This window comes from Callospermophilus lateralis, chromosome 4 (assembly GCF_048772815.1).
Source record: "Callospermophilus lateralis isolate mCalLat2 chromosome 4, mCalLat2.hap1, whole genome shotgun sequence".
NCBI lineage: Eukaryota > Metazoa > Chordata > Mammalia > Rodentia > Sciuridae > Callospermophilus > Callospermophilus lateralis.
In genome coordinates, this window is record NC_135308.1 from 82,241,331 (window position 1) to 82,268,295 (window position 26,965).

The following is a 26,965-nucleotide window of genomic DNA, read 5'->3' on the forward strand; positions in this document are numbered from 1 at the left end:
TTTGCCCCTCTCCTTACCCTTAGTCAGGGAAGACTGCAATTCATTTACCATCTTGTCTGCTAAAATGTGAACGCTAGACAGAACTGGAATTCTGTTAAAGTTAAAGCTCTACCAGAGAATGACCTGGTAATCTGGAAAAGTAGGTCAACTTCAGGAGAGAACTGAGGTATAGCTTCAGGCAAGTCGCTTAATCTTTCTTGGCCTTAATGTCCTCTACCATGAAAGAAGGGCATCAGATTATGAGATCCTGTGCAGGCTGAACAACCTTTGACACAGGAAGATGAGATGGTATGTTTGTCCAGACTTCTGGGCAGGGGCAAGAGGTAGAATGGAGTGGAGATGAAAATAGGGTGCCCCTTCTCAGGAATACCCTTTGCTTTCTTTGCTGCTGTAAAGAGATAGAATCTTCTCTTTGCAACTCTCTCATACCAACTCTTAGAACCTATCAGCAAGGATGCAGTTTAAAGACCCATAATTCAACCACACATCTTCATATCTTCCCATGGCTCCTCCTTTACTTTGTTTAGTTTAATCTACTTACCCTGACTCCTGCAGATTTGGGGTGGCTTCCTCCCTACTCATTTGTTATCTTTCCTTCAATCATCATCCTCTTCTCTTGGACGTCGTATCAAAAACTTCTTAAATGGATTATAAATCCCAAGCCCTTCAGATTGAGAAAAGGAGGCCAAACGTGAATAAGGGGCTTGTCCAGAGTCAAATAGCTATGGCTGGATAGAAAGCAAGGATGGAAACCAGGCCTCCTGGCTTGGTGGTTCAATTGAGACTCTTTCCACTGCAAAATCTGCCATTAAATGAATAATTACGCTTAGCCTCATGGAGCAGCCTGAAGAATCAAAATCCCTAAAAACTTAATAGCAGCTTTCCCTCTACTACATTGCCTACATGACCCACATTATTTTAACAAATAAGAATAATTAGCTCTATTTCCTTTCCCTTCAATTTAAATATTGGTAGCATATACTTCCCATTTTATATAATCAGGTATACGATGGAGTATTTTTTTCTTTCCAGTTCTTTGAGAAATGAGAGTAAAACTTCTAAAGACTATTTATAGCTGAATCCTACCTCAAACCCACCCGAACCAACCCTTTTCCTCATATGAAGTGCACCTGCTGATCTTCCCCGGCTTCACCATCCTCGGGCCCAGTTGATGTTCCTAGGGTCTACGTGAAAAGTAATTAAGTCAGTTCTTCAGTTGTTCTTTGATGCTTATGAATAATTAAGAACCACACATTCTCCCGGAAGCCACCAAGGGCCCAGAAAACAGTGACTGACAGAGGGAAATGGATCAGAAAACTTATCTACCAAGGAAGTGAAAATTCAGTGAGGGGATGACCAAGAGGAAAGAAAGAAACTGAGAACGAGGAACAGTCTCAGAAAATGAAGGGAGGGGTGGATTCCTAGAAACATGGGTAAAAGGATGATTAAGATTGCGACAGTGTCAAACAGACCCAGGAACAAGAAGAAAGAGAAAGAAGCACAGGCAGAGGGAGGCTGAGGGGGGCCAAACATGGGTCCCAGATGTTGCTGCTTTCCTTACTGCACAGCTGAGGAAACCAAGGCCTAGAGTGTTCTGTAGGCAAAGGTCACAGAACTAATGAGAAAGAGCCAGAATCTGAGCTCAGGCCTGTCTGGGTCTGATTCCATCTATTATTTTGAGCTCTAACTCTTTTTAGATATTTAAAATGATAAGACAGTCATCCGAAATGAAATTAAAATAAAGTTTAATTAAACATATGTAATATTATCACTTAATTAATAAATATCCTTTATTAATAAATTGGCATTGATGCAGGCACAGCTTCTTACCCAGACCCCACTATGACAAGGACATGAACATAAATGGTGGCTACTGGAGGCCACCTCTGCTGTGACATGGAGGAGAGCGAGCAGGGTCCTAAAGATCTAGGACACTTGTCCTCTGCTGGCCTCATTAAAGGCCAAATTCTAACCAACTGAACCAACTTGCTACAGACTACAAAACTAATGTGTGACAGCTCCAAAGTCAAGAGCAGACCACCTGGGAACTTTTAACTATGCCAGGTCCAAAGGTAGGCCATTGAGGGACCTGGACACTGACAGGATGAAGCATGAAGACGGCTGTGTGCACCACATAAAGTATAAGTCATGTGGAAGAGTGGGTCACAGGAGACAGGGGAGAGGACAAGGTGAGGGAAGGACAGAGAAACACGAGCCAGAAATGAGATGATGGGGGAGCAGAGAGCAGAGCAAAGAGGGAAAGGAGGACACAGAGAAGGAGAAACCAGAGAATCCAAGGGAGGAAAACCCAAAGAAGGACCCACGTGCAAACAGGTTAAGGGTTCAGGCTATGGGGACAGTAGAAGGCAGCTAGGGATTCTCAGTGCAGAAAGCAGGAGTGGAGCCCTGTCTATAGGGTGGACAATTAAAGCAGTCTAGAAACTGTCATCAGTTAATGTGGCATTCCCATCTCTCCTGGATTCTCCTCTGTGTCGCAGAAGGAACTCTGGAAGCCCTCCTGCCTTAATAGACCTATTGTTCTCCAAGGCTCCACAGCAGGTTCTGGAGTGTTCCCTGTTCAGCAGAGAACAACTGACACCCTTCTCAGTGTTCCTATTCACAGCAAAGGCTCCCAGCAAAGCCGAGCCTCCTGCTAGGATTGACAAGCCTTCTATGACGGCATGAATGTGGTGGTCAGGAATGTACCTCCTGTTTTAGATACTTATTTCCCTTAAGGCCCCACCAGATACCTGCAATTCCACTATTACAAATGTGTTCCACTGAGTTACAATAGTAATGCCCACAGAGCAGGTCACATATTCACTGCTCCTATTTATTGAGACCCTGGCAAGGACTTGAACTAGCTCCTGAGTTTGAAATGAAACAGGGACTTGTAAGACAAAAGACATAGAGGACAAACCCAGAACTGAATCAAACAATATTTATTGAATAAGGGCACGGATGACTAGGAGAGGTAGGAATTGTCAAAAGGAAGAGAGGAAAATGGGAAAAAGAAATAAAAAAAAAAACCTAGACCAAAAATACATTCTTTTTTAATTGCATAACTTCTTCCAAGGCAAACCATGAGACCTGGATGACAATAATGTAGTTGCTACTTGGAAGTAGCAGGAAACAATCCTAAGCAAGCCCTAGGGCTACTTCCTAGTAGATAAGAAACCAGCACCATATTCTTGAAACTCACGGAGCATGTTTTAGTCAGCTATTTCACTGCTGTGACTAAAGGACCAGGCCAGAACAACTATAGAGAAGGAAAAGTTTATTTAAGGGTTCACGGTTTCAGAGGTCTTAGTCCATAGAAGGCCAGCTCTATCATGGTGGGAGAGTGTATCAGAGGGTAGCAGCTCACATGCTGATCAGGAAGCAGAGAGAGAGAGACTCCACTTGCCAGATACATACACCCCAAAGCCATGCCTTGAATTCCCACCTCCTCCAGTCACACCTTACCACTTCAGTTACCACTCAGTTAATCCCTATCAGGGGATTAATTCACTGATTGGGCCAAGACTCTCATAATCCAATCATCTCTCCTCTGAACCTTCTTGCATTGTCTCACACATGAGTTTTGGGGGACACCTCACATTCAAACCATAACACTTGAGAAGCCCCCACTATGACTAGTCAAAGGGAGCACAAGAGTAGAAGACACCAAAGGAAGAGAAGGTGCTCTTCTGCCAGAACATCCAGAGAGCCAAATTACATCCTTGACCCTCTCTCTGCTTTACTGACTAGTTTTCATAATAATCACTGAACTGGTCTCTCCTCAGAAAGGGACTGAAATGACCAGCAATTTCTCTCCGAATCATCGGCTTTTCTCTCTCAATGTCGAGTAAGATTTTCCCTTGAGTCCAGAACCTGCAAGGCCCCGTGGGAGAATTCCCTGGACCCTAAAGGCCACATGACTTTCCTTGATAAAAATCAGCCACTAATTTCATCTCAGACAGCAATAGTGATCAGAGAGCAGGGCATTCACAATAAGAGCAGTCCTGCTTTTTCTGGCACAGACAGGCTAGACGCCTCTGGAAAAAAATGATATGGTAGGCAGGCAAGCAGGACAAGAACTCAGACTCTGGCCACTGTCCTCCCTCTGCCCTGCTGAGCAGTCCTGTAGCAGGTCCTGCTGCTCAGCCTATGGTCTTTCCGTGGCCTCACATGACTACAGCTGGAGCTGCTGCTGTCCCAGATGCTGGGTAACTTCATCTGCGGGTCACACAGTCAGTTCTACTACACTCCTCTCCTGCCTGGATCTGGGGATTGTTGCACTCACTTCCCACCTGAATTCCTCTATCCCTGGGCTCCAACTCCAGGATTCAGACCTTCCTCCTCCTTCCAGCACCATCCTTTCAGAGCAGGAGACCCTCCACAATCTCCATTCAGAGGGGCGGTGGTGGGAGGGCTCTGGCAGAGTCTCCAGGCAAGCAGCCAGCCAAGGCCAAGGGGAAGAGAATTATTCACAGGATCACAGATGTTAGAGATGAAAAGAACTTGCAAAAACACATCTCACTCATCCATCCCACCTTGCAATGTAGGCCCTTTTCCAAGAGCATATGGTCTGTTCCCATCTGATTTCAAAGGACCTATCATTACCAATAAGTACTACTCAGTGCGCCTTGCATGCTCTGCCTTGTCCCAATCACAAGGGGAGGAGATAGAAAGAGCTCTTCAGAAAGAGCTCTCACACTGTGTGATAAATTGACCTCTCAGGTGCACTGCCTGAGCACACCCATATATCTGTGCCACTACCTCAACACAGATATCTGTCACTCACAGGAATATCATCCTTGCACATAAACAGGCCTCTGATCGCTAGGGAGACAAATGGAGAGTTGATCCTGAAGCCCAGCAAGGAGAGGTAAAGCAGGAAATGGCTAAGGAGGGGCCAGTGGAAGTTGAGTACCACTTCAAGTAACAAGGAAGGATTTGGGTCCAAGGTAATAGCAGTTACTACTCGAGAAGATCAACAGCCAAGACTGATAGCCATCCAGGACAGTGAGGCAAAGATGCTGCTCTTCCTTGTCCACATTTCATTTGTGAGATGGAATCTTAGACTTCAGACCATGTCTCCTGATATATACCAAGATAGGAGAAAAAGCCCTCGACCTCAGAAATGTCAGTGGAAGAGTTTGATCTGATCTAGGAGTCAAATCCTGGGGATCCACTAGGATACAGTCTAGGGTTGAGGGTCTCAGTTCCACTCTTGAGAATCCAGAGTCCAGAGAGAGTTGGAGCTGCCAGGCACTGTGGGTCAGGCCCCACCAGCCTGGAAATGGATCCAACAGTTTTGTACATCCCCATATCTTTTCTCCTCTCTTTTCCCTTCTTACCTCTTGTCTCTCATTCCACTCTTTTCTCTCCTTCAATCATTCTCTTATTCTGAACATTTAGGTCCTAACAAAGACAGGGAAAAGTTGATATCAACTCTGCCCAAGCTCCAGTTGGTCCCCATTTGGGCAGTGAAGACTTTCTCCTCTCTGAATAAATGATAGAAGGCCCGAGGAGAAAATGAGAGTGTTCCACAGACAGTGAAGCACACTGGGTGAAACCTGTCTGAATGTCACAATAATGTCATTCAGTCAAGCGTTCCAGTTTCCACATTGCCACTACTAGTGTGAGACCACAGGCCATTTTCCCTTCTAGTCCCACTCCATCATCTGTAAATGAAGGAGAATAATACTGCTGCTTAAATCCTAGGTCTCCTTTGAGGGTTAAATAGACTAAATGCAGGCAAAATACCACCTCAGACAAAGTGTGGTCCCTGAACATGTAGGAGGCTCTTGGTTATTTAAAAGGACATAAAATGAAGCAGACTTCTTCTGAAGCTCCAGATCTAGTCTCATTCTCCCATTAAGCAAGGCACACCAGGATTTAAAACATACAAAAAGCATGTGAATCAATTTGAGACCAAGACTCTTATCAGCTCACACCCCAGAAGACCAGAGATAAGAGTCTTGGAACCTGACACCTGGAGGCTGGTTTTGATCACCTCTGATTCTGCTGCCTCTAATTCCATAGTGCTCACTCTCTTCTGTTTTCCTGTCCTCTCCTCCCCATCTCCTGTGGTTTATTTTTTGTTTCCCCAGTTCTTTTTCCTCCTCTTTAATCTTTATTAAGCAGCCATACAAACATGCTGAAGCGTTGAGAAAACTCAACAAATAGACCACCCCCCATCACAAACCTTTACAAACTAAACTATATGCCATGTTTGACTTTCCACTCATACCCAAACCAGGCTGTACCCACTAGAGGAAATTTATAGAAACAGCAATTAGTGGGGCTCTGCCCCAAACCGTCTAAATCAGAATCCTTGGATAGAGAGCCAAGAGAATATGAATCATCATCATCATCATCATCATCATCATCATCATCATCAAATTCTCCTGTTGATTCTAAGCCCTGTCAGTTTAAGAATCACTAACATAACCTAAACTATATAAATCATGCTAAGTCCTTTTCCCCTTCTTTGCTATATTTTTTTTACTCCTTCAACCTTTTAGCAGGTTATCCTAGCTGACTGGGCCATGGCCTACAATTGATGATGCTATGCCATCCTTATTTTTCTGAGAAATTATAATATTTGATTTTATATAAGCAATGAGAACATAGGAATGATAAGAGATTATGAGGCAAAGGGGTTGGAGTAAGCTAGAAGGAACATGCAGAGAATGGATCTATGAAGGCAAAAGATGTGGAGAGATACAGATGGAAGGCGACAGAAATAAGAGGTAGGCAGTGAGAGTAGGAAGGAGTGGTGGGTGGCAGCCACATGCAGTGACAGTGAAGCTGGGCTTCCCACAAAGTCTGTTGTCCTGGCAACATGATACTGAAAGGTTAAAGGCTGCTTGCTCACTACAACTCTAGACATCATGTTGCCAAGACAACAGAATGCCTCCAAGACACATGGTGGCAGGCCATGGGGACTTGGGGGTATGCCAGGAATCTTCAGTTCAAGGCAGGTTATCCTAGCTGACTGGGCCATGGCCTATAACCTTCACGGATGAAACTCACCCTGGCTGCTCTACTCACTGCGATACTCTCTGAATGCCAGCACCCCAGTTAGGAAGAAGGGAGATGATAGTGGGTTGAACATATGTAGACAGGACCCAGGAACTGGCCAAGGGACACGGGTATAAGGGAACTCAAAAGGAAGGGCATCTTTTCAATTAGAGGAAAGTCAATCAAAATGCTCCTAACATTTCACATTGTTTTACTAATATATTTTTCAAGTATTCAAATAAATTTGACATAAACAAAATCAAAACTGCACAACCCAAAGATGTACTAAAAGAAAAGGAACTTGTTTCAAGAGAAATTTGTATTTTAATAATGGTGGAAATCGTAATAGCAGTCATTCATTCAAAACCAGATGTGTATCTGCCAGAGTAATGAATGTCTTAAAAGTTATTTCATTTAATCCTTATAATAGGTCTTTGGAGTTGATGAGTATTAAACTCTATCACAAGATAAGAGAAAATGAAGCACCAGAGTCACACGTGGCAAGAGTCACTGAGCTTCTGAAAGGTGGAGGCACACACCTCCCCCACCACTCTCTGCCCACTTCATGCAGCATGAAGGCAGCCTACATCCCATCCTTCTTACACCTAAAATGAATGGAAAAATATCCCACTCCATGCCAAGACTTTCAGCCCCTCCATGATCTTTCCTTAGAGTTCCTCTTCAATCTCAGCCATCCTGATCTCCCTACTCCTCATCAAAACCCAAGAACAAAAACCATAGAACTCAGTCCCACTTCAAGATCATCACACTATTGTTCTCTCTGCCAAAATATTGCCCCTGAGATCTTCATGTGTCTTGATCCTTCTCCTCATAGAGATCTTGAGTGCTACCTGCCCTCAGACCTTCCTGACAGCCCTTACTAACATGGAGCTGGATGCTCATTTCCTACCATTTTCATTAAGGCTTTCACTGTTATCTAAAGAACACTGTTTGACTGGTGTGTCTGTTCATTGTTAGCCAATACTTCAGGAAGATTCGTCTCTTATATGGGCTCTCTGTGACCTTGAACTGTTGCTGACACTCAGTAGACAATGTCTAGCATGCACAAAGGTTCGATCTCTGGCATTTCAAAAAAATTAAAAATATTTTTGAATGAATAAATAAATGAGAAAGAATATTGTTTGCTAAAGGAAGTTCCAAAATCTCATGCTGCTACCTTTGGAAGCTTAATGCACTGCTTAAAGGAAATTAGGTGATACCTACTAGCTTATAACACATCCATATGAATTCCTTTCAAAATTTAAAAAAAATTATCTTTCAAAATTAAAAAAAAAAATTCTGTTTTCTCTTTTGAAAGATCACAAATGAAGTCAAGATTATCACTGTATCCCTGTGCTTTCCATGATAAAAGATCTGCTCTGCTACCCCATACTGCACCCCTAACCTGAGGCAGCCTTTTTGCCATATTTCTCTGATAAAAATAAAGTGGACAGGAATGTTGTAACTCTAGGTGTGAGTGCCAAGCTGGTTGCTGGTATCTGGCCAGATGTGAAGAAGGGAAGGATGATGGAGACTGCAGCCCAGGGAGCAATGAGGAATTATTGCCAGAAACTAGGGAGACTAATCCTATCATCCATTTTCATTTGGGTTTAAAACACTTTTCTCTTAATTGCAACCAGGAGCCACTGCCCTGAAATAATGAATTCATCCATACATCTCCTAACTATGTATTAAGAGCTTAATACATGCCAAACTATAAGTAGGGTTCTGGGAACACAAGAAAGGAAAAAGACCTCATTCCTGCCCTTGTGAAGCTTGGAGTCTAGTGGGATACCCAACATAAAGCAACCAAGATTAATTATAGGTGCGATGGGGACTACAAAGAGCATGGGTTGGGAGGGAATAAAGGGAAAAGAAGAGGAGACATCTGGAGGTGTGAGGACCCCAGGTCAGGAGGGCAGCCCTAGGTGAGATTTCCTACCTGGGCCCTGGGAAGTAGAGAGAGATTGAAAACCCACACACAGACAGGTACGGGCACATGCACAGAAGACAGAAAAGCAAAAGCAAGAACAGAGGAGTGTGGAAGGAAAAGTATTTGGGTGAGGAGACAGATGGCACTCCCACAGTTCTACCTATGCCTCAGTGGTGGACAGCTAAGGAGGTGAGACAACTGAAACTTTATTAAAAAAAAATTCCTCTTTTTTAATTGGTGCATTAAAATTGTACATATGGATGGGATTTGTTGTTACATATTCATACATGCATACAACATAACAAAATAATTTGGCTAATATTACACCCCGGCATCTGATGCTCCTTTTTTTTTAGCAATATCCCTGGCCTGGGGTGGACTATAACATGAGAGCACAGCCTTTGTGTATATCACCCAAAGTGCATGTGCCCAATTACCACAGAACTGAGTGAGTCTGGATCATACGGTTGATGGCTTGTGTCTCTGTTTACCTCATTTATTTACTGGATAAAAATTTACTGGATATTTCTCATGGACCCACACTAATTTCTACTACTTTTAACAACATCAAGAGTCTAGGCCAATAAACAAACAGGCTGGTAAAACATCAAAAAACAAGCAATATATACTAGATATTCTATAAGGCATTAAATTTCTGTCCTATGTCAAACATGATATCCTAAAATTATGAATGTATTCGTTTTACCAGTCAACTTAAACTTTGAATAAAAGTATCAATAACAAAAAAAAAAGAGTCTATTTATCTTACTGCTTTACAGATAATGCAACTGAGACTCAGAGAAGTATAGTAATTTGCCAAAGGTCACAGAGTAAACAGAAAACGGGGCCAGAAAATAACCTATGCAGTGTGATTCTGGTGTTCGCCTCTGAACTAGGATGTGTGCGGTAGTTTCCTAGGGCTGCTATAACCAATTACCACACACTTGGTGGCTTCAAACCATAGAATGTATTCCCTCAGAATGCTGGAGATCAGAAGTCTGAAATCAAGCTGTGGATAAAGGAGACTCCTTCCCTGCCTCTTCTAGATTCTGGTATTTTCCTTGGTTTGTGGCTCAGTAATTCCAGCCTCCTCCTCTTTTTACCCAACCTGTGCCTTCCCCTCTTCTGTCTCTTAGAAGGACATGTCATTAAATTTAGGGCCCACCCACATACTTCAAAATGATCTCATGATGAGATCCTTAATTATATTTGCAAAAAGTTTTTTTGTCAAATGAGGTCACATTTACAAGTTCCAGGGATTAGGACATGCACATATCTTTTTGAGGGTCACCATCCAATCCACTACCACCTGTACATAAAGCATACCATTTAATGAGTCTTGACTGTTTGAATGAAGTTTGCTATTGTATGCTTCACACACTGTGGGGTAGGCTAGGGAGACTAACATTAGTAAGGCACAGCCAGTCCCATCTAGGCCCACTGGGGAGCAAGGAAGACCAATACATAAACAAGACAAGTTACCACAAAGCATAAATAGGACACAAGCAGACCACAAAAGAGGGGAAGTGGTTAATCTATGAAGATGGGAGACAGAGGAAGGATCCAGGGGAAAAGTTCCAGACTTCTCTTGAGAAGTGGAGTGGTGGACCAGAAGGGCACTCTGAAGTGTGGAGGCAGCACAAACGAAGGCACAGAGATGTAAATCCACCAGGACACTCAACAGCTATAAATAATTTAGTATGGTTTGACATCACCGTTCAAGGGCAGGGAGGTTAACAGAGATCCTGGAGAGGTGGCCTGGGACTTGATCAAAGAGGATGTCATATTCCAAGCTGCGGGAAGCCTGAGCAGAGTTTTTAGTGAAAACATAACAATCAGATTTGAGTCTCTAAAGGATCCCAGGTAGGCTTCCGCCCGGCAGCGCAGACGAGAGAGAGTGCCAGCCCTTCCATCACCCAGCACGCATGGAGTGGTGGCACCAAATGCCGAGATCCTGAGAAGGTGGAGCTAATAAAGCCTGATGACTGCTTGCGGGGAGGGGAGTGGTCTGGTTTGATTCCCGCACTGGTAACTACTTCCTTCTGAGAACTCGCTTGGTTTCAATATTGCCCCTCATTCCCGGTTCTTCTTGTCCTCTCCCTCTCTCTAGTCAGTCTGGCTTACCTCCTTTACCACCCTCAACAAGCCATCTCACTCACCCTCATGGTTTCCAGTACCCTCTGCTTAAGTGCGTGGAAAATAATCACCTATACTAATTATCTGTATGTTCAGCCCAAATCACTCTTTTTTCCCCGTAGCCCAAATCCAACTGCCTACTAGACATTTCACTTTTATGACCCATCTCTGTCCCAAGTTCCAGTCACTCACTCTCATGCTCACCACCATCAGATGTGCAAACATCTAATTACTCTTCTCATCATAATTTCTGTGGTTAGAGCAAAAAAGGTCTACAGGGCTTCAGAAGGTCAAGGACAACTTGAAAATCCACTGAATGGCATTTTGGAGAATATGAGAGATTGAGAAGTAAAAACCACAATTTCCGCCAATCCTTTAAGGGCCTGAACTATAAAAAGGAAAGGGGGAGGGTAAACAAGGAGAAATGAAAGTCTTCACGCTTGCTTGTTTATTAATATGAGTGTGATCTGAGTATATTTATGGGCTGCAGAGGTATTTTTCAATGAAGGTACAATTGATACTTGGGGTAAGAGTACTTGACCGTGGGGCACTACCACATAGTACAGGACACTTAACATACTTGATCTCTGGGTTTTACATGCCTATGACACACACACACACACACACACACACACACACACACACACACACCTATGTTTAAAAAATAGTAATAATAATTTCTAAACACCTCCTGAGAAATCCTAAGAGGGAAGATGCCAGGAAGAAAGAATAAGTTGATATTTAAGGAATAAGGGTAATACTGATGAACCAAGATCCTAGTTCTGGAGGATGCATGAAAACACTGGAACAGGATACAAAAGCAGGTTTGGTGTGAGGCAGGAGAAAGGAGGTGTTTGGGCATTGGAATCACAAGGGCATCGGTTGGATTCCCGGGTTGTACTTAGTTCCTTTGAGAGCCACTGTCAAAGCCATTCCCATCCCTATTCCCTTACCACCCCCTACAGAGCCTGGAAACCACCACAGGAACCAGACACTGTCTGGGCTCCTGAGATCAGGATTTGGGGAACACTTTTTCCTTGAGTTTGGGCATGATGCCCAGAGCGAGGGTTGCCACATCCCAGCCATGACAAAAACACCAAGAGAAGCCCAGATGTCAACCCTGACGTTGCTGAGCCATGAACCACCCCAGCAGGCACTGTCTTTAGGCAACCTGTTCTGAGACACCAACAAAATACCCACTTGTCCACTATGAGCCAATCACTCCCTAAAGGTCTTGGGAAACACAGTTAAGCTCTTTGACTTGTAGTTTCCTCATCTGCAAAATGCAGACACAATATGTGCATCATAAATTAAATGAAAACACAAAATGATGTAACATATATAAAGTAACTAACTTGTATCAGGTGGATATCTCAGGGCTTGACACAAATATGTGATCATAAGTGTTAGTCTTTCTCATCATAACCACGTAACAACTTAGGATAATTAAATGGAGTTTCAGAAGTAAACTCTTCTTGTTCTCAGAAAAGTAGAATAAAAATAGCCTGTAATGTCACTTTCCTGCATCTTGGACCCTGAAGTTACAGAATCAAAACACAATTTTGAAGGAAATGTAGGTGTAGCCTCTATAAATGCGGCCAAAAGACAGAACAGAAGCCTCAGAAAGGGAAATAAAGATACAATCTTGGTGTAGAAATCATAATCCAAAAGTTTTTTTCAGCACTATGCACATAATCTATTAAAAAGTAATTGGTGTCATTTAGTAAATAGTGGTCCTCCTGTATCTGACATTTTACCACTTCCTATCTAGGACCTTTACTATCTCACACATTCAATAGTCCATGTTTTCTTCCATATTAACACTTTTGAATTTCTGATTGATCATGGATTCATAGACTATTTATTCTGCCATGCTCTTCAATGTTCTAGACTTACCTTCACTGCTTATATCCTATGTATATCAATCTATGGAAATCTAGTGAAAACATAATAATCAGATTTGAGTCTCTAAAGAATCACAGGACCCTTAAGTCTCTGCTTTGAAAACCTTGGGAAGTTCTGATCATGTCACAATGGTCTCACCACAGAGCTGCTGCTCATCCACCAGGTCTAAAGTGAAGGATATTAACATCCCCATCTCTCCTTTTTTTCAGTTAATAGTGAAAATTAGGATCCCATTTTCTGGAGAGTTGGAGGTTCAATGAGTTTGAAGAGCCCATCTAAGGTCACAGGCTGAGAAGGAAAAAACCAAAGGTCTTGGCCTCACAGCCCACATTTCCTCCTTACCATGCCACTTCCTTCTCATAGATACACCACTGCTTCCCTGGAGTGGGTATGAGAAGTGACACTCATGTGTTAGCTTCTACCTTTTATTTCCATGAATGCTTAAGCAATTTCCAGGTCTCTGATTCATACAAATATTAAGACTGTACCTGATTTTCAAGTGGTCAATCTCTTGAAAAGCCCAGTTTAAAAGAGGATGTGCTGGCCAACAAGAAACATATTCCTGCTGGGTGCCATGGAGCACACCTGAAATCCCAGGGGCTTGGGAGACTGAAGCAGGAGGATCACGAGTTCAAAGCCGGCCTCAGCAAAACGAAGGCACTAAGCAACTCAGTGAGACCCTGTCTCTAAATAAAATACAAAATAGGGCTGGGGATGTGGCTCAGTGGCCGAGTGCCCGAGTTCAATCCATGATAGCTCCCCCAAAAGAAACATGTTCCTCAAAAGCTGATGGGAAGACAAGAATACACACAGACTTGAGGGTATAAACAGAGAAAAAATTTTAAAGTCAAGCATACCTGGATTCAGACTCCAGTCCCACTATTGTTCTAGCTATAAATTTGGTCCAGGTATATAAACTCAAATTTAGTTTCTCCATCAACGGAAAGGAAATACTTGCATAAAATGCTAATTAGCATGCTGCCTGGCACAGGCTTGGCATACCTTATTAGCTTTCCTCCTCTCCCCTTTCCTACCTCTATATCTGAAAATATAGCATTTCTCATCCAAGAAATGCTGCCACACCACAGTTTGCTCCTAAAACATTCTGTCCCAAGGAATACCATGTCACACAAGCACACACAAGGTAACAAACTAAGAGACTTTGGAAACTCAGGAAGAAGCATAGGGTGAAGATGTGAGTAATACAGAGCCATTATGGCTTCTAGATGAAGTTGGGTATGGAAATCCACATGAGCAAATGGAAGGCAACAGTCTATTCACAGTGTGACACACCACTGCTGGTTCATCTGCTCTTTACAAGTGAGCTGCCATCAGGTTAGGAGAGTGTGGGAGCTATGGAGAGGGAGGGAGAAGATGGGGCCAAAGAAGAGCAGAGGCGATCTTCTTTGCCCCAGTTGGACTCCAAAATGTGGCTTTCTGCACAGAAAATGAGAGCATCACTTCCCAACCAAGCTATTTAGAAAGGGAAGAATCAGAGCAAGAGACTATAGTGAAAACATATGTGCATGTCCTTTAATGAGGAATAATATTCAGATGCATGCTTTAGCCATAGACTTCAGTGTGATCAACCCAAATGTTCCCAGACTCTCACCCTGACTCTGCACACCCTCCTGTTTCCCATTCTTGCAGTACTACAGATTGGACCTCGAATCCCCTTGCCCGGCCCTACTATAACATCCACCTTTCCTTTCTCCTTCTCAACTCGTGCCCACACCATTTTCATTGGTCCTGATGCCAGTGACAGAACAACTGTCAAGGGCTCTCACTCCCTAGCAGCACTCCCCAGTTTGTCCACCTGCAGTGTCTGTGTGCACAGCAGTGTTCTGGTATGTATTTTTAACATATTCTATTTCATTTTATCTTTGAAACGTAAATTGGGTGGGATGAAAACAAAATTTGTATTTTATAAACTGTACACTGAGTATCATGAAGCTTAAGTGATCTCATCACCCAGGTTTCCAAAGCTCATCAGAATGGAAATAAAAACTTGGGGCTTTTAATTCTTAACTTCAGTATCTCGTGAGGCACAACTGTATAATAGGGATCATGGATTTTCAGAGAGATATTTCTGGGATTTGAATCTCACTGCCATTGCTAATTGTGAGCTGTGAGATCCTAGATTAGTTACTTAACCTCCCTGAGCTAAAATGTGAAAAATCCCAAGAAAGATTTCAGTCAATCAGTAAAGAAACTTGCTAGAAAGAAATGGTAATACACCTATCTAGTTTTAGTTCATTATTTGGATTCAGATGGGCATCCTAAATCCAGGATCTCAGGGAGAATAAGAGCAATTATAACAAGACAAAATAAAACAGGCTCTTTATACTCAGGTGGGGAACTGCCAAAAAAGCACCTCATACATTTTTAAGCATTCTCTGTTACTATTCTAAACAGTCTTCCGTTTTAAGTGCCTAGCAGTTTTTTCCTGGTTGGAGCTTTTCTTTAACTGAGCATGTCCTTTTGGGCCATGGCAGGCTTCCATACTTCAGAGTCATATACCTCAGCGCCATACTTCAGAGTCCTTTCCCTAGACCCCATCTGAGCTTTTCTTGATTGTCTCCAATTTAGAACTGCCCCCAAAACTGTCCATGACACTATACAATTGCCATTCTTTTCCTGTGTCATGAAAGCTTCTCATTTCCTTCAAACTGCTCCACATGATTTTCTGTTAACCTGCTGAGTGCTACACTGGACACTTGGAAAAGGACTTGCTATGTATTATCTCATCAAATCCTCAACAACCCAGCAAAGCATGTGTTGTTATCCCCACAAGACAGTCAAGGAAAGAATGAGCAGAAGGAGTTCATGGCCAGCTGGAGTCCGACATCTAGGAAGTGACAACTGAAACCAGCTCTGACTCTAAATTCTGAGCTCTTCTTTTCTTTCTTTCTTTTTTCTTTCATTCTTTTCTTTCTTTCTTTGGTTTACTTTTTTTTTTCTTTTTTTGAACTATATCCCCAGACATTTTTTGAAGCAGGGCCTCACTAAGTTGCTGAGACTGGCCTTGAACTTGTGACTCTCCTGCCTCAGCCTCCCAAGTGGCTGGGATTACAGGGAGGTGCAACCAACCTAGCTTCAATTCTGAGCACTTAATAATTCTCTACTCTCGTGCTTCTTTCTGCCATAATATAAAATACATTTCCTCATGGTGAAAGCAGAACACTAATTAATGCTTTTACTGATTAATTAGCATATACAGAGAAGTGAGCACATGCTATTTGACCAGATGCTGAAATGATGAACTGTGTCTTTATTTCATCAAAAGTCTATCAGTGCTCTTTCCTACATCAAACGCTCCTTAAATATTGGAACTTTGTGCCCATAATGCAGTCTTCCACAACAGCACTTGATAAGTGGATTTTATTCTAAACAAGCTCATAAAAAAGTGAAAGCAGTGACAATTACCTGCCTCATAAGGAGGGAAATAAGGTGAGAGATTTATTTACCTCCCTTGGGATGGTTACTGAGCCACAGGTCACAGATGTCCTGTATCATATCCACCTTCAAACATTTGGTCCTTTTGCCTCATTATCAATCCATAGCCATTAGCCTGTGCTTCTCCATCCTGTGTTTATAAAATATAGTCATGGAACTTAAAATATACTTCTATTTTTTTTAAAAAAATGGCCTTAGATTTTGAGGTGTTTTATTTTTTAAACTTCCTCTGAAGGCTTATCTCTCTCAGATCCAGGGAACTTTTTTCATTCACCTTCATGCAAAGCCTCTGAGCCAGTGAACACTCCCCCGTGCAGCTCCTGGGAATCCTGGTGCAGCCACCCTCCAGGTCCCTATGGTTCCTGCCACCTCCTCCTCCTCCGCAGCCATCTAGCCACTGACTTTCTGATCTTCTTCCTTTCTGCTTTTTCCTCTTGCTGCCTCCTTTTTAGGAATTCTTCAGGTCAAGAGCCAGTTAGATGTTACTTAAGGTATTTTAAGAAGTGACTAAAATCTAAAAATCATTGCCCACCTCCTTATATCAAGGGAAAAAGAAAAGAGATGGAATTTTGGGTGTGGAAGCAGTGTAGAGAGGAGGAAGAGAAGTGATCAGAGTGGGATCTCATCAGAGTGACCTGGAACATCACTTTACTGGATTCAGCTTTGCCTTGGTACTCTGGAAGGCAGTAGACAATGGGCCTTCTAGTTTTTCTTTTTATATTTTTTAAACAAGTGTGGAGGAGAACATGTATTGCCAAGGAACACTAGAGTATGTCTCATTTAAAGCTATCCATGCACTTTTTTGAAGAAAATGTATCAGAGCTACAAGCTTTAACATCTTGGTCATTTCTCCATTTTCAAATGGACACACAAACCTGCTCTAAACTACAGAAGTTTCTGTATACCATTCTGCTATACAGAAGCTTCTGTATACAATGAGTACTGCCCCCTTTTACATTCTTGTTAACCCTTTTCTGTAGATATATTCCAATATTGCATGACTATGAATCAAGTGATGGATTACTTGCAGTGAGATGACATCCCCACAACACCATATAACAGAGGAGAAAGGAGAAGGCAGAAAGGTTTATGAGACCTTCACCAGCCTCATTATTTTTCTTGAAGGGCAAGAGAGCAAGGCCTTTGCAGCCAGAAACCAATGCTAAAGTGTGGCTTCCACTTTCTATAGATCATTTGGGATGTGTAATTTAACCCCTAAGCCTTGTTTTCCCCATTTCTAAAACAGAAATTAAACAATGACCCTTAGCTCACTGGGTAGTTAAGATTAAATAAGACAATGCATGAAAGTACCTAATATATGCTAAATACTCTCAAAGCACCTAAGGAGGAACCAGGGAACAAAAGAACCCAATTTCTCCACAGGAGCTGCATCTGAGCTCATAGTTTATATCCATGCCCAGAATTTGCAGGAGATAGCGAGAGAGCAACCAATCAGCGTAGGCCTAACTTTTCCTACTAAGAGAAATAACACAGGTTGCATGATAATCCAGGTGAAGAAAATAAAGTAAGTTTTACTAGTTGTATTCTGAAGTATTCAGTTATTTATTATTTTTAAAATTTGGTTTTTATCCATATCAACATTCTTTGGTATAATATTGTGCCCTTAAAAATGCCCTACTAAAATAAAATATATTTTACTAAAGACAGAATGTTTTGAAACAACATCTATTCAAAGTGAAAACCTGATAGATTTTGCTGCAGTCAGTACATTTTCCATTTAGTTTATCTTTCTTCCTGTAGCATGGGCTTCTCATGCTAGCACTTGTTTCCTAACATCTGTACCTGTGCTCGCATGCATGTTAGAGTATCTTTCTCATAATGATGCTGAAATTTCCCCACTTAGTATTATTTTCAACTTAACCTTTCCCTAGACTGAATGTAAGGAAGCTGACACAGAAGCCAGGCATCTCCTCCTGTAGCTGACAGATGGCAGTAGTGGTCATGCAAGGTTATTTTAGTCTCTGCTAAGCAGCTGCAACGTTGTGGCTGTGCACTAGTCCAGCAGCCTGCTCCTGGTGTCTGGGCTAGGTCTGAAAGTGTTTCCAAACATCATTAACTCCACAGCATGTCTTTTAAATACAAAACTAAAGATAGTTTTGAGAATGATAATAAGTCTAAGATGACCATGCCAAGGTAAAAACAATTTTAAAAATCCAAAGTGATAAAAAAAAAAAAGCAAAGATAAATGTTACGCTTGTGGTGAAATGAATCATTCCAAGATATGAATGACTGCAAAGGACAACACCTGTGTGAAAATTTCTGTACCTAATCAACATTAGGTACATTAATCAACAAAGCAAGGAAAAATAACTGAGAAATTAAAAAGTGTACAGACAAAACATAACCAAATGCAAAACAAAACACCTTTTCTGTAGTTAGAGACTAAGCACAAATGTCAGATGATGAGTCTATCATTAGACAATCTAATATTGGTGTGGGAAAGACTAGGATTTATTTGAGGGGAGCTTGAACTTGTGATCCTCCTGGGAGCTTTTCAAAATCGTGAAGCCCAGGCCAATCATCAGAATATCTGTGGGCAGGACACAGACATCAATAGTGTTGAGAGCTCTCAGTTGATTCCAATGTGCAACCAAGGCAAATAGCCATTGCTCAATCTAAGCAGGGGAAAACTCAGTTGCTACTCATTACAGAGATTAAAAGCCTTTGAAATGTGTGGGGACATGTGTGATGAGCGTGGACACCTTCCCTTCCCTATGACATTTGTATCTTCATGGAGAGAAATTACCTGCCTTGGAGAATTTTTCTTTTAATATTTTTGAAACCTTTATGGAGCAGAACATGTATTACCAAGGAAGATGAGAGTATACCTTATTTTAGAGCTATTTATGTATTTATTTGAAGAAAATGTATCAGAGCTACAAACTTCAACATCTTAGTCATTTCAGTCACTCCATTTACAAATGAACACACAGACTTGCTCTAAACTACAGAAGCTTCTATATACTAGTATCTTTTTCTCACTTTCATCTCCAAACAACTTAGCCAGTTCCTGGTCTATCCATTCACTCAATGGATCCTAATTAATTTCCATCTTTAGCAACCTAGTTTTGCCTTAAAACAAATGCATCCTTTGATCCTCAGTACAATCCACCCAACCCTGCCCCTGCTACCAGGGCCCTTCTCTCTGTGGCCCCCTTTACCTTATCCGCCATTATCATAGAGGAGCCCCCGTGGATGCCCAGGATGGGGGTGAGAGTCTGAGCAGAAATGAAGTCGAGGATCTGGGCAATGGCTTCCTGGTCTGTGTCGTCAGCAAACACCACCCCCTGGATCTTCCGGTCAGACATGAGATCACAGATGCGGGTGATGATGCTCTTGGGGTCGGTCTCATTCATGGCTACCAGCTCCACACGGGGCACCACTGAGAGATGGTGAAAGTCATCTTTCTCGTGGGCATCCTTGATGGCCACCTCGTCTGAAGTGCCCACGAGGATGACAGCAATGCCAATGCTGGGGGGGCTCTTCTGAGAACGAGCTCTGCTGCCTGACACAGCCAGGACAGCCAACACCAGCCAGAACTTGGGAGAACAGCACTCTGCTCTGGGCTTCATCTTCAACTTGTCGACTCCCTGGAAAACACAAATGGAGAGAATGGTTAAAATATGACCCACACTACATAACCTGTCTTTGAAGAGGCTGAACCCCACAAGTCAAGGACCTTATCTCCTTCTAGTGATCATCAAACTCAACTTGTATCAACTGCTCAGTCTCTTATCTCTGGTGTTTGCTCAGCAGAATGAGAGAAAAAGAAACTTTCAAAAGCCTCGGAAATCTTAGAGACAATAAAAGATGCTATCGCAACAGCCATCAGCAGCAAACGGAGACAAAGGAAGAAAAGAGGAGGAGTCTGTGAGAGGGGGGTCCGGCTGTTGCTGATGACCCCTGACATTCTGGGTATAATCCATCCTCTAACTGATCTAGGCAGAGGCCAGGCCAAGTGAGCAGCAAAATGGGCTCAGCAGAGGCTGCCAACGAAGCGTGGCCTGGGTAAGCTGGGCACAGGGAGCTACAGATATGGGAGTCCCACACCCTTGCTGTCTTCACCTTCTGTTTGCCTCTCGGGGGACAACAGCCATAAAGTGCTTCCACAACCCTTCCAGGAAATGGCTCTTAATATGAAACCATAAGAACAATCAATACATGGTCAGTGCTTTGAATTAATCCTGTCATTTATCCTTTTAAAAAACCAGTGGGGAAAAAAATAAGAGAAATATTATTGTCCCCATTTTATAGATGTTAATGGGAAGTCTCAAAGAAGCAAACTGACCTAAGACTATGAACTGTTTAATAAGTAAAATGATCTTCAACCCAGATCTCCTGACTTTTGTATTCTAATGTGTATTCCATTGTATCCCATCACACTTTCATATCGATTACTATATTATTAAGAACAGTGCTTTTCTAATCTCTTTATGCATCAAAATGTGGTGAGTTTAATACTATTAATAACTGAAGTAATGTAAGGGACACTTTGGGAAATTTTTCCACTTTTTTTCCTAATGGGATCAGTAGCACTGACTTCCCTGGAATGACTGACTACCTATTTCCATGCAACTCACCACTGTTTTCCTACTAAGAACTCCTGCCTCTCTTCTTCTACACATACCCCTAAATCTGACACACTGCCCAGACAAAGGACACAGCACTCCACAGAATATAGCTACTAGTTATTTCTCTACGAGTCTCATCATTCTCCAAGAGCCCCTCATTTGAGTAGAAATGTCCTGCACAACACTTCCATTTAAACAGTATTTTATTGTACATCTGTTACATGCCCTGCACTGTGTTAGGCATTTCCTCATATGCAATCTCTTTGGTCCTCATGGGAACCCTACAAATTAGGCTTTTTATTCTCATTTCTCAAATGAAGAAACTGAAACTCAAAACAATTACGTAATTGCCAAGGTCAATGGCATTATAATACCAGAACACCAATCTATAAACACAACATTCTAACACTGTAAGGAAATATCCTACAACTGCACCTAGAACCAGAAGCAGAGATTCTCATTCTTCTATCTTGAGCGAGGGTACACAAGCCAGGAAGAAGATGCTGCTTCCTATCTCCTGTTTATTTGGAAAAGAAGTAAGATACTAATGACCTACAAACATTTGAGAGTTTGACTAACAAAAAGAAAAAAAATGATAATAAGGGTGTTGAATAAAGATAGATAAGGAAGTATTCAGACTGAGCGGACTGACTAGAAAGGGTCTTGAGGATCCAAGAGTAAGATGCTGGGGACATTTTGTGGCTGAAGAGGCACAAAATCCAATCCAGCTCTTGGCAGAAAACATTTTGGAACCCTTACTGTTGTAGTCATCTCTCAACACTGCCAAAGAGACCTGCATCGATTGCCTTCTCTCTCTCTCTCTCTCTCTCTCTCTCTCTCATAAGATGAGTAGCTCCGTGGCTCACACTTGAGCAAAGCTTATTCCTGACAGTTTTCTGGCCTCCATGTCTCTGTAGATACAGGGAATGACTCCACCAGTCCTGAAAATCCACAGTGATGGGCTGTGCAGTCGAGCAAGAGAACCGGGACCCAGATTCCTCCTCCCAGAGTCTAAAGAAAAGCAAAACTATACGGAGAGTTGAGCAGCACTGATTATTCAGAGGAAAACAGTTGGATTTAACACCTCAAAGAGCTGGGTACAAAAAATACATATAATCTGCTTGATTCCAAGGCCTGGTTCTCGAGGAGAACCAAAAGATTTAGAATTTGGCAAAACTCGCAGCTAACTTCATTCCAGTGGGATTTTAATCCTACAATTACAAGTCCCTAAATTAGATTCCTTCACATTTAAAAGTGGTCCACTCTGCTATGACAGTTTATTAACTTTAAAGCACTCTACACTCTCCCACTTTAAGGTTTTATTTGCTCTCTTTAAAATCTCTCTTGTGTTCCTCTATTTCTTCTCACACAATATATTACACTTTGTTATGCAATGGCTGCTGGTGACACTCAAAGAATAGAATCTGGTTTTACGGAGCATCTCTTTTATGCTCAGGATAGAGCAAAGCACTTTACAAAGCAATACATTATGGGAGATACCAGTGATGGAGGACCTGTGAGACAAACAAAGAGGCCGCTTCGAATACAAACTCAATTTCGAACACTGGAAGGGGGTTTGTGGAAAGAAAGTGTATAGTCCAAGATAAGGAAAGTGACGTTGCTCCCCTGCTCAGACAGACCGTGGTCAAGTCTTGCACCACCTGAAGCTCCCCCCATCCCCACTGCACTTCAGCCTTCCCCTGTAGAACCGAGCATGGCTTCCTCTGGACACTCACCAAAGCCTATGCAAATCTATCTAAATACACATACCACTTTATTATAGTCATACGGTCATGCATCTGCCTACCTTAACTAGTTGATAACCTCCCTGTGAGCAGGACCTTTATGGTTCAATAAGCATTTATTGAGCAGCTTCTACCCTGCAGACATTGTTTTTGGTGCTGAGGATGCAACAGACGCAGGCTCTACCTACCCTTCAGGATCGAAGTCTGGCAGAAGATTCAGACACATAGGGAAAGTCTTCTTACTATTTACAGCCTTTGGGGTCTGGTAGAGCCTCATATAATAAATAGGGGGACAGAATAAGTGGAAGCCAATATTTTCTTTCATTAAGTGGACCATACATAAAATTGTTGATATATGAACTTTTTATCTATAGTAGTTCAATCTACTGCATACCACATATGACTATTGACAAATTTCATATATTTTAAAATCTTCATAAAAATTATAGGTCATTATTTTCCCCTATATTACAAATGAGGAAACTGATTTTCTGATCCCGAGGAGTAGAGTCTATGTCTGTTGCATCCTCAGCACCAAAAGCAATATCTACAGGGTATTAGGTGCTCAATAAAGGCCTACTGAACAATAAAGGTCCCTACTCACAGGGACGTTATCAATTAGTTAAGATAGGCAGATGCATGATTATATTACTATAATAAACTGTTACATGTATTCAGACAGATATGCACAGTATATGATCAAGATCACACAGCAAATAAAGGGTGGTATCAAGTTTCATCCAAGTTTATCTGATTCCAAAATCCTTTCTTTTTTCTATTCCGGGGCCACCTCTCAGTACCAGTGGATATTGAGTGTGTGAATGAATTAATGAATGAAATCACCAAACTGGGCTTTCTACCAGACTAACAAAATGCCTGAGGACAAGCAAGTCACCTAATTACCTTCTCTATTCCGTCATCGATGAAATCAGGGTAATATCCCTAACCTACATAAATGAAAGGTTTTTGTGAAGATCAAATGATAATATGTATATGGAAGTGCTTTGAAGAATATAAAATACTCCACAGACGCAAAGGATGTTACCTTTAAGCTTTTAGAAGCTGTTCAAGGAGCCTAGCTATTTATGAAAGCACAAAGTGAGCATGTGGGAGGTGGGGGTGAGAGGATGTCAGACAGAGGCTGAGAGGAATGTTAAGAGGAACCTCACAGGGGGCAAGAGATATTAGTTCCCTCAGCAATATAACTTTCCTGAAAAAGATGTCACATAATGGCCTCGGGGTAACAGCAGACTCCACTGACAGCTCACCAATCATGTAGCAGAATTCAAGAGCCATTCAGGCCAGGACCAGAGCTGGAAATCAATGGAGCTCAGCATACCAGATCATGCCATGAACTGAGGCATCCAGGTGCACAAGCAGAACCGGCCTCAAGGCAGCCGGATTAGATTGACTATTCATCTACTGACCCTCTGCTTCCTTGAAGCTTGGACTGAGTGACCTCTAGATCTCCAGCAAGCAGAAGGCCACAGCTGCCCATCTTCATGCCTTTAACTGAGGCAGCGTACAGCAGGAAACAGTCTACCCTTGGCTCATAGTGGATTCTAACAGACATACTTCTGGGTGAGAAGCTGGACCAACCTTCTCCCCAGAGAAAACTGAGTCCTGGGGCAACCCCAATAAGAGGAGTAATGAATAATTTTAAGTCAAAGTTCCCAGGCACCATCCTTTAATGAAGTCAGGATGCCATTTGGAGTGACTCAATTAATCATGATTGAAATGTGATAGGCAGAGAGTAAAATTAGGATTAAGAGCACTATAAATATGCTTCAGGTCCAGTTTCCCAAGCTACCAATAAAGACAGAAAGCTAGGATATACAGGCCTTAAAATGTGTCATAAGAGATAGGGTTGGGGTGTAAGCCAAGTATAAGCCAGGTGAAGTGAGTGATGTGACCTTTTTGGAGGTCAATGTGAGAATATCTATCAACATTTTAATGCCAAGACAAAATAAAATTCAAAGGGGACAATGAGAGATGTCATATCCTGGAACCAAAAAAGATACAATAACCATGAACATATTTGGATCTAAAAATATAGGCTTGACACATATAAAGCAACAACTAAAATTTCCATGGAAAGAAACAGATTACTCCAGCAGACAAAAGATTTGATTAAGTAAGACATAAAACAAAAAGCATGAATTATGAGCTTGAACTAATTCAGAAATCTAGCAATCCATAAAGAACAGAGAATACATAGACATCTTTTTAAGTACATGAAAAGTATTGTCTACAATAATGCAACAACCAATTCTAAAGAACCAACATGAAATAGTTGCCACAATTCTAAATGTAACAAAATTAGAAATAAAATTTTTAAATAAAGTTAAAAACATATCACGTGTCCAAAAACATCAAAAAATGATTAAATAACTCTAAAGATAAAGAGGAAATCATTAAGAAAAATTAAAAAATCCTTTAATAGAATAATAAAGAAAACATTAAATATCAGGGCTGGGGTTGTTGTTCAGCAGTAGAGTGCTCGTATGGCATGTGTGAAGCCCTGGGTTTGATCCTCAGCACCACATATAAATAAATAAATAAATAAATAAATAAATAAATAAATAAATAAATAAATGTGTTTTATCCAACTACAGCTAAAAAAAGAAAAAGAAAACATTGAATATCAAAATTTCTAGAGCACAACTAAAGAGAAAAATACACTTTAAAATTTTTTTTAATTTTCAAAAATTAATTTTTATAAGAAAATATGAAAATAAAATGATTAATTTTCACTTATTAAATACTTAACAGAGCCAAGCCTGAGGAGAAAGAAAATAATGAAGAAACAAACACAAAGGAAAGAAAAAAAAAACAAACTGATTGATTGTTTAAAAGACAGACAAATTTTAGATAAGACTAAATAAAAACAAAAAAAAGGAAATAAAATATGTAATTGAAAAGAAAATAATGCACACGATATAAATTTTTAAATAATAAAAGTGTATTATGGAAACTAGATGCTTTCAAATTTAAAGTAGATTTTCTAATAAAAATATCAAGGAGAGAAAGGGGCTCAAAATAATGGAGAAAATTTGAACATAATAAACCATTTAAAAAAGTGAAAAGCTTATCATATGTCCAAACCTGAACCCACCGAAACCACCCCTACCTCTACTCTTCTACTTTCCACCTAACCACTTCAGCACCTCACCCACCCCTGCCAGAATGAAAGGAAGCAAAACAGGTTCAGGTGGTTTTGCAAAGTAGGTAAAACAAACTTTTAAGGAAGAAATGAGCCCTGTTCACATGAGTTGAGCACAATAGAAAAAGAAGGAAAGCTTGGTTCTAAAGTAAGGTAAGTATAGTACAAGAAAATGTGATTATAGGTCCCTTTCCTGTATGATTGCAAAAGCCAAAATATCCTAAACAAAATTATTGGCTAACCAAAACACATAGCATACTCCCAAACAATGTAATGATAAAGCCAGGCATGGTGGCACACGCCTGTAATTCCAGTTATTAGGGAGATTGAGATAGGAAGATTCCAAGACCAAGGGCAGCCTGAGGCAACTTAGCCTGAGGCAACTTAGAAAGACCCAGTCTCAAAAATTGAAAAGGGCTGGGAATGTAGCTCAGTGGTAGAGTGTTTGCCTAGCATATGGGAGACCTTAAGTTCAATCCACATTACTGCAGAAATAATAATAATAATAATAATAATAATAATACATAGTAATAATAATAAAGATCAAATGTGATAGATACCAAGAATATAAGAATCACTTAACTTAGAAATATATATCAAAATAATTCATCACATTAGAGGATTAAAGTAGATGTTTACATAAATAATCTTTAAAAAAATGAAGAAAACATTTGATTAATGGAAACACCAATGCATATCAAAAATGATTAAAAATGTTTAAACAAATAAGGTAAAATTCTTGATAGAATAAAATAAGGATCATCAGCCTTTATCTGGTAAAGTTATATCCCCAAAGTTTTTGATCCTTTTAATCCCTTTGACATTGAGAAAATTCAAGGTTAATTTTATTACAGCTACTGGAAATTCTGGTAAACAAGTAAAGAAAACAAGTCTTAAGGCTAGGAAATAATGAGGTAAAATGGGATTATATGAAGACAATAAAGTTATTACATAGAAAATCCAACAGAATTTAGGAACTATTTGAATTAATGTGAGTTCAGCAGTGTTTGTAGATAAATGATCC

The 26,965-nt window shown here is 41.1% G+C and overlaps 1 protein-coding gene across 1 annotated transcript in view; it reads right to left on the bottom strand.

Annotated features, from left to right (window-relative positions):
* The window catches only part of Grin2b (glutamate ionotropic receptor NMDA type subunit 2B), a 398,278-nt gene that overhangs the window by 264,296 nt on the left and 107,017 nt on the right, over positions 1 to 26,965 (bottom strand). The window contains exon 4 of the mRNA XM_076852688.1: positions 19,624 to 20,052. Coding sequence (XP_076708803.1) covers positions 19,624 to 20,034 — 411 coding nt within the window. The 5' untranslated portion in view covers positions 20,035 to 20,052. The remainder of the gene's footprint in view (positions 1 to 19,623; positions 20,053 to 26,965) is intronic.